Below are 8470 nucleotides of genomic sequence, written 5' to 3' on the forward strand. Positions count from 1 at the left end.
TGCGTGCTAGTAACTTTTTTTCTTCTTTTTCATGACGTTGCGTGCTAAGTTTATAAACAGAAATAGTATTAACTTACCTACCAACCAGTCCTCCCCTTTGCCTTCTATCAAGTTTTAGCCCTTTTTCTCTCTCTATCTTTCACCATCTGTACATCTCCCTAATCCGAATCCTAACAGTGCAAATTTTCAATGGGGACCGAAAATTATGGAATGGAGATAACAGAGCCATTGTTAGAGGAACTCTCAAAAATCCCCGATTCCAATTTGGACGATCCAAAAACTATTCCTTATTGGAAGGATCGGATCACGATTAGAGGCCTAGTGGTGAGTGCTGTGCTTGGGACTCTCTTCTGTATCATCACTTACAAGCTCAATCTCACTGTTGGTATCATTCCTTCTCTCAATGTCGTTGCTGGTTTGCTGGGTTTTTTCTTCGTCAAATCATGGACCTATACTATCGGATATGGCGTGGGGAGTGAGAGATGGAGCGCTGCGATCGGAAATCTATCGGAGATGGCGTGGAATCTGGATTCTCTCCAAAAGCTTCTCGTGAAGAAAGCAGTGTATGTCGACGAAGACACCTTTACCAAAGCCTCTCTCACCTCCCAATTATATACAACTACAATATAATACCGTTTAAATATAAATTTTATACAAATTTTATACAATATATCTTTTATATATTTTGTATCTAATTTATACATAGTAAAATCAAATTTCATACAACTAATTATATATTATACAATTTATCTACAATTTTCACACATTATTTCTACCTAATTAAATACAATTACAATAACATACAACTTAAATACAAATTTTATACAATATATTTTTGTATATTTTGTATTTGATTTATACATAGTAAAAATAAATTTCATACAACTAATTATATATTATACAACTTATATACAACTTATCTACAATTTTAATACATTATTTCTACTCAGTTATATACGATTACAATAACATACAACTTAAATATAATTTTTATACAATGTTGTTCAACTTTCATACAATAGTTAAATAAATAAAAGAAAAATATATAAACAACAAAATATAATTTTTCTACAATTTTACTACAATTTCTGCAGTACAATATATGTCATGTCTTCTTCTTCTTCTTCTTCTTCTTTTTCTTTTTCTTCGTCGTCGTCGTCGAGTTTCAATCTGAAATTTAGTCAAAACCAAGTTTAATCTTCATCAAACCCTCTCAAAATTGAGATATAAACTCCAAGCTGTTATGAAACTAAAAGCAATTTACTATAAACTTGAACAAGATAATAGAGATAGAAAAAAGGAAGATAATTTATTTCTTCTTCAATTGTGTGTATTTTCATATCTATTACAAGGCCTTTATATAGGCATGAAAAGTGAAGAAAATATGTCATTAAGCATATAAAATATGTGACTGAATATGTCATTAAGCATTTGTAAAAATTACGGAGGAGGAGTAGACATCCATTATAAGATTTATCTTATAACACTCTCTCTTGGATGTCCATAGATAATGTGCCTCGTTAAAACCTTATTAGGAAAAAACCCTATGGGAAAAAAATCCTAATGAAGAAAAAAGAGTACACATGTTTAGAAATATGTCTCGTTAAAAACCTTGCAAGGAAAACCCAGTGGGACAAAACCTTATACGTGAAAAAGAGTGCAACACGTATTAACTCCCCCTGATGAGAGTATCAATTCACATCCTTGAGCCTTCGCATCTCAATCTTGTAGACTAGTTTCTTGAAGGTTGACGTCGGTAGAGATTTGGTGAATAAATCAGCTATATTATCACTTGAACGAATCTGCTGCACATTAATATCACCATTCTTTTGAAGATCATGTGTGAAAAATAACTTTGGTGAAATGTGCTTTGTCCTATCTCCTTTTATGAATCCCCCCTTCAATTGGGCTATCATGCTACATTGTCTTTATACAAAATTGTGGGTAATTTGTCACAGTTAAAACCACATTTGTCCCGAATAAAATGTATTATAGACATCAACCATATACATTCTCGACTTGCTTCATGAATAGCAATTATCTCAGCGTGATTAGATGAAGTAGTCATGATTGATTACTTAGTCGATCGCCAAGATATGACAGTGCCTCCACACGTAAACACGTAGCCTGTTTGAGATCGTGCTTTCTGTGGGTCAAATAAATATCCAGCATCGGCATAACCAACAAGATCAAGACTGCAATCATTGCCATAAAATAATCCCATATCAGCAATCTCTTTTAGATACCGCAATATGTTTTTTATTCCATTCCAATGTCTCCTTGTAGGAGCAGAGTTATATCTTGCTAAGACATTAACTGAAAAAGTTATATTAGGCCTTGTAGAGTTAGCAAGATCATTAGTGAACCAATTGCACTAAGATATGGTACTTCAGGACCAAGAAGCTCTTCATTCTTTTCTTGAGGTCGGAACGGGTCCTTATTTACATCAAGTGATCGAACAATCATCGGAGTACTTAATGGATGTGCTTCATCCATGTAAAATTGTTTCAATACCTTTTCTATGTAGGCACATTGATGAACAAAAGTCCCATTTGCCAAATGTTCAATTTGCAAACCAAGACATAATTTTATCTTTCTGAGATCTTTCATCTCGAATTCCTTCATTAAATAATCAATTGCCTTTTGGAGTTCTGTAGGAGTTCCAATAAGGTTTATGTCATCAACATATACAACAAGTACAACAAACTCCGATGTTCTTTTTTTTATTTTATAAAACACATGGACAAATGACATCATTTATATAACCTTCCTTTAATAAATACTCATTAAGGCGGTTATACCACATTCTTCCTGGTTGCTTTAGATCATACAAAGATCTTTGCAATTTGATTGAAAACATTTATCGGGACTTTGAATTATGTGCGTCAGACATTTTAAATCCCTCGAAAATTTTCATGAATATCTCATTATCAAGTGAACCGTAAAGGTAGGTTGTAACCACATCCATTAAATGCATGTCAAGCTTCATGGACAACAAAACTAATGAGATAACGGAATGTTATAGCATCCATAACAGGAGAATATGTCTCTTCATAATCGATATCAGGCTTTTGTGAAAATCCTTGTGCAACTAGACGTGCCTTATATCTTTGTACCTCATTTTTCTCATTCCTTTTACATACAAAGACCCATTTATATCCAACAGGCTTAACACCATTAGGTGTTTGCACTACAAGTCCAAAAACTTCACGTTTCGCAAGTGAAGTTAATTCTGCCTGGATAGGGTCTTTCCATTATGGCCAATCATCTCTCTATCTACATTCATCGACAAATTTTGGTTCAAGATCCTCGTCTTGTTGCATTATTTCAACAACATCATTATAAACAAAAACATTATTAATAACAACATTATTTCGATTCCATTTTTTCCCCGTTGAGACATAAATTATTGAAATCTCTCCATCATCATCATCATTTTCAGGTACCTGAACCTCCCTTGAGATCTTATAATTTGTTATGTCTATGTGCTCTTCTTGAGCCACTACCCCCATATTATGATCACTTTGATCATTTACTCCTTTTCTTTTCCGAGGATTTTTATCCTTAAAATCGACTGGTCTACCACATTTCAAGCGTGGTTTAAACTCATTTGCTTTAATTGATTGTCCTACCAGGATATCAACTCGAACTAGAGCATTAGCAGCTGGAATATATGACTTAGTCACCCTTGGTAGGTCAGTGAACGTATCTGGAAGTTGATTTGAAATATTTTGCAAATGAATTATCTTTTTAACCTCTTATTCACATTGATTTGTTCGAGGATCTAAATGAGATAGTGATAATACATTCCAATCTATCTCTGTTCTCAGCTGCTTATTTTCTCCCCCCCTAATGTTGGGTATATTGATTCATCAAAATGACAATCAGAAAATCTCGTTGTAAATAAATCTCCAGTCATAGGCTTCAGATATTTTATAATAAAAGGAGATTCATACCCAATATATATCCCCAATCTTCTTTGGGGGCCCATCTTTATGCATTGTGGTGGAGCAATTGAAATATATACCGCACAACCAAAGATTCTAAGATGGAAAATATTTGGCTCCTGGCCAAAAGCCAATTGCAATGGGGAGACTTTATGATAACTTGTGGGCCTTATCCACACAAGTGATGCCACATGCAAAATAGCATGACCCCATACTGAAATGGAAAGTTTTGTTCTCATAAGCATTGATCTAGCAATTAATTGGAGGCGTTTGATCAGTGATTCTGCTAAACCATTTTGAGTATGAACATGAGCAACTGGATGCTCAATTGTTATCCCAGTTGATATACAATAATCATTAAATGTTTGGGATGTAAATTCACCGGCATTATCAAGACGAATTGTCTTAATTGCATAATCTGGAAATTGTGCTCTTAGCTTTATTATTTGAGCCAACAATCTCGCAAATGCCATATTACGAGTTGATAGTAAGCACACATGTGACCATCTTGTAGATGCATCTACCAAAACCATATAATATCTGAATGGTCCATATGGAGGGTGAATGAGCCCACATATATCACCTTGTATACATTCCATAAATATAGGTGATTACATCTTAACTTTAATCGTTGATGGTCTAATAATTAGTTTGCCTTGAGAACATGCAGCACAAGAGAATTCCTTAAATTGAAGAATCTTTTGGTTCTTCATTGAATGTCCATGTGAATTCTCAATTATTTTATGCATCATAGTAGAGCCAGGATGACCCAACCGGTCATGCCAAATGATAAAATTATCTTGATTAGTAAACTTCTCATTTATTATGGCATGTGTTTCAATCCTGCTAATACTTGTGTAATAATAAGCCAGAGGAAAGAACAGGTAACATTTCAAGCACATATTTCTTACCTGAATTTATTGTAGTAATATAAAGATATTCAATCTTTTCATTATTTGTAGTCTGAATGTGATATCCATTTTGGCGAATATCTTTGAAGCTTAATAAGTTTCTTTGAGATTTACTACAATATAATTCTTCATCAATACCCAAATTTGTTCCTCCTGGTAGTAACAAATTGACTTTTCTAGAACCTTCAATTAATCTTGTACTACTAGATATTGTATTAACATTGGCTTCTTTCATTACCAAATAAGAGAAATATCTCTTATCTCTTAAAATAGTGTGTGTTGTAGCACTATCCAGAAGACATATATCATCTTTATTAATCTTGAGTCCAACTGAAGACTGGAAAATTTTCATATTCTTCATAAAAAAATCAAAAAGTACATTATAAGAAATATGAAAGACAAACAAAAAAAATATTAAAAATTACATTAGGAAGGTAGAGACTAGCAACACATGATGCATTAGGAAACACACTCAAGAAAAATAAACTAGTTGTAAACATAAAATAATGACAACTTTTATTATAGCCTTCATTCCCCAGTAAGATGATTAGTTATTCAGTCAATATCCTTAAAGAAGTCTCCAGCTTCTAAATGAGTAATATTTGCTAGGCCTCTAAAATCATCATCTTTATATGCAAGATGTGCCTCAAAATCATATTTGTTTGAGAGAGCTGCTTCATCATCATTATTTTGGAAGATCAAATGTGTCTCCATATTATTTTCTTTCTTTCTAAGGGAGGCTTGATAAAGTTTGACAAAATAATATGGCCTACGATAAATGCGTGCCCAATGACCTCTCATACCACACATGTGACAATTATTAACTCTACCTTTTAAAGGATTATTTTGAGGATTCTTATTATTCTCTTGTTTATTTCCATCATGACAACGATAATTATTTTGCCCCCTTCCATGTCCACGTCCATGCCTACGACTATGGCCACGACCACGACTATGGCCACGACCACGACCACGATAATAATTTTGTCTTCTTCCAGAATTTTGAGGGGTTGTTACCATATTAACTTTAGAAAATGGTGCAGAACCAGTAGGACGGGCTTCATGATTTGTCATTAAAAGGGTATTATGTTGCTCAGCCACCGGGAGGCATGAGATTAATTCAGAATTGTGACGACCCAGTCAGTCATCTCATGAGTTACCGCTCCGTTTTCCCCTATTTCTATTTCTTTATGCTTTGTTATCCGTGTTTTATGGTAGCAAGTTGGTCGGATCAAATTCAGAATGATTTTGGTAAGGTTTGAGACACTTAGTCTCTTTTAAGGATGTTTAAGTTGGAAAAAGTCAATCCGATGTTGACTTATGTGTTAGAGGACTCGGATGTGAGTTACGATGGTTCGGTTAGCTTCGGGAGGTGATTTTCGGCTTAGGAGCGCGATAGGAATGAATTTTGGAGGCCCGTAGTAGATTTAGGCTTGAATTGGCGAAGTTGATATTTTGGCAATTTTTGGTTGGTAGACGAGATTTTGATATAAGGGTCGGAATGGAATTTCGAGAGTTGCAGTAGTTCTGTTGTGTCATTTGGGATGTGTGTGCAAATTTTCAGGTCATTCAGACGTGGTTTGGTTGGGTTTTTGATCAAAAGAGGAATCCGGAAGATTTTAGAAAGTTTGGCTTGAATCCGATGTGTTTTGGGTGATTTGATATTGTTTGAGGTGTTTCGATGATTGGAACAACTTTGAATAAGGTTTTAGTATATGTTGGTGCCTTTGGTTGAGGTCTCGAGGGCCTCGGGTGAGTTTCAGTTGGCCAATCGTTTCATTTTGAAGTTGGAAAAATTGCAGAAGTTGTAGGTTCAGCTGTTGCAGGCTTTTACTCTTCACGTTCGCGAGTGGACCCTCGCGTTCGCGAAGAGTCAGTGGAGTTTAGTGGAAGTTTATCCTTCACGAGGGAGGCTCGTGCATCACGTTCGTGAAATGTAAGTCGCGTTCGCACAGGATCTTTTTGGTCAGCTGGTCTGAGGTCGTGTTTGTTCTTCACGTTCGCGAGAGAGGGTGTGCGTTCGCAAAGGGTAAGGTTGAGGAACCATCGCGTTTGCGATGGCCATGTCGCATTTGCATAGAGGAAAAATTGGTCAAAGTAAGATTGTGCTTCGCGAACGCGAGGGTTTGACCGCGTTCGCGAAGAAGGAAATAAGGCCTGGGCAGAATGTTTTTAAACTCGTCTTGTCCGCGAGGATTGAGTTTATTTCCTCCATTGTTGGTTATTTTGGGATATTTTTGAAGGATATTGAAGAGAGATTCAAGGGGAATTGCTTGGAGGTAAGAATTTTGGACTAAAAACTCGATTATTATCTGAATTCCACCTAGAAAATCATGGAATCTAAGTCTAAAATTGAAGAATTAGGGCTTGAAATTGGAGACCAAACATTTGGGATTTGCAGGGTCATTTGTGTATGGATTTTGATGTTTTTGATATGTATGAACTCGTGGGGAGATAAGGATCTATTGGTGTAAAAATTTCTGAATTTCGAGATGTGGGCCCGGGGGTCGGGTTTTGGTAATTTCGGGATTTATGCCATTTATTGATTGTTTTCGCTTGAGCATCGTTCCCTTAGCATATTTTGACGTCTTCGTTCTGATTTTGGATAGATTCGACGCGCGTGGAGGCCGATTCAAGGGGAAAAGGCATCGCGAGCTAGAGATTTATCTAGTTCGAGTTGAGTAATGATTGTAAATGATGTTCTGAGGGTTTGATACCCCGGATTGCACATCGTAGTGCTAAATTGAGGTGAGGCATAGCACATGATTGATGACGAGCGTGGGCCGGTGCACTATTGGGGATTGAGATTTGGTTCGTCCCGATTGATGATTTACCGCGTATTTGACAGAAAACTATTTGCTATCATCATTATTTGGGTTGAATGCCATATTTGGGCCTAGTGTCAACTATTTGAACCCTTCGGGGTTTTTTATTGATATTTTCTCACTGTTCTGACTTTATACTTGAACTCAATCATGCTATTTTCCACTGTTTTAATACTCAGCCATGTTTACTCAGTTTTTAAGACTTAAATGATATTTTAAATGATGTTTGGGCTGAGAAACACTGTTTTACTATTGCCCGAGGGGCTTGTGAGGATTTTGACTAAGTAAGGCCTAGGGCCTATGTTATGAGGATTTGATACTGATTATGAGGCCGAGGGCCTGAGATATGTACGCCACGAGCTGGCTTGATTGATATGAGGCTGAGGGCCTAGTTTTGATGCTACGAGATGGCTTGTTATTGCACTTGGGCCGTAAGGCCCCTCCAGGAGTCTGCACATCCCTAATGAGCGCGGACACCCATTGTGATATGAGAATTAACCAGAGGGGCTGATGTTGTTCTATGTATTTGCCCGAGGGGCTAGTACTATTCTGAGATATTGCCCGAGGGGCAGATTTGTTGATGCTGTGCCCGAGGGGCGAACTTCTATTGTTTACTTTACAGTAATTACCTGTCAATTACTTGTTTACTTGTTGAAAGAGGATTTTACTTGACTTTTCACTATTTTACTACTTTAAAATGGTTTTACTACTTGATTATAGAATGCCTTATGCCTTACGTGTTTTCTTACTTTCAGTTGTTATTTACATTTGTTACTTACTGAGTTGG

General features: G+C 36.1%; 1 protein-coding gene across 1 annotated transcript; it reads right to left on the bottom strand.

Moving 5' to 3' along the window:
* Nucleotides 1–5413: 5413 nt before the first annotated feature.
* LOC138873726 (uncharacterized) lies at nt 5414–5932 on the bottom strand. Its single transcript, XM_070152203.1, has one exon. It carries the CDS (start codon nt 5930–5932, stop codon nt 5414–5416), a length of 519 nt encoding a protein of 172 aa, XP_070008304.1.
* Nucleotides 5933–8470: the final 2538 nt, after the last annotated feature.

Source organism: Nicotiana sylvestris, chromosome 7, assembly GCF_000393655.2.
Source record: "Nicotiana sylvestris chromosome 7, ASM39365v2, whole genome shotgun sequence".
Lineage (NCBI taxonomy): Eukaryota > Viridiplantae > Streptophyta > Magnoliopsida > Solanales > Solanaceae > Nicotiana > Nicotiana sylvestris.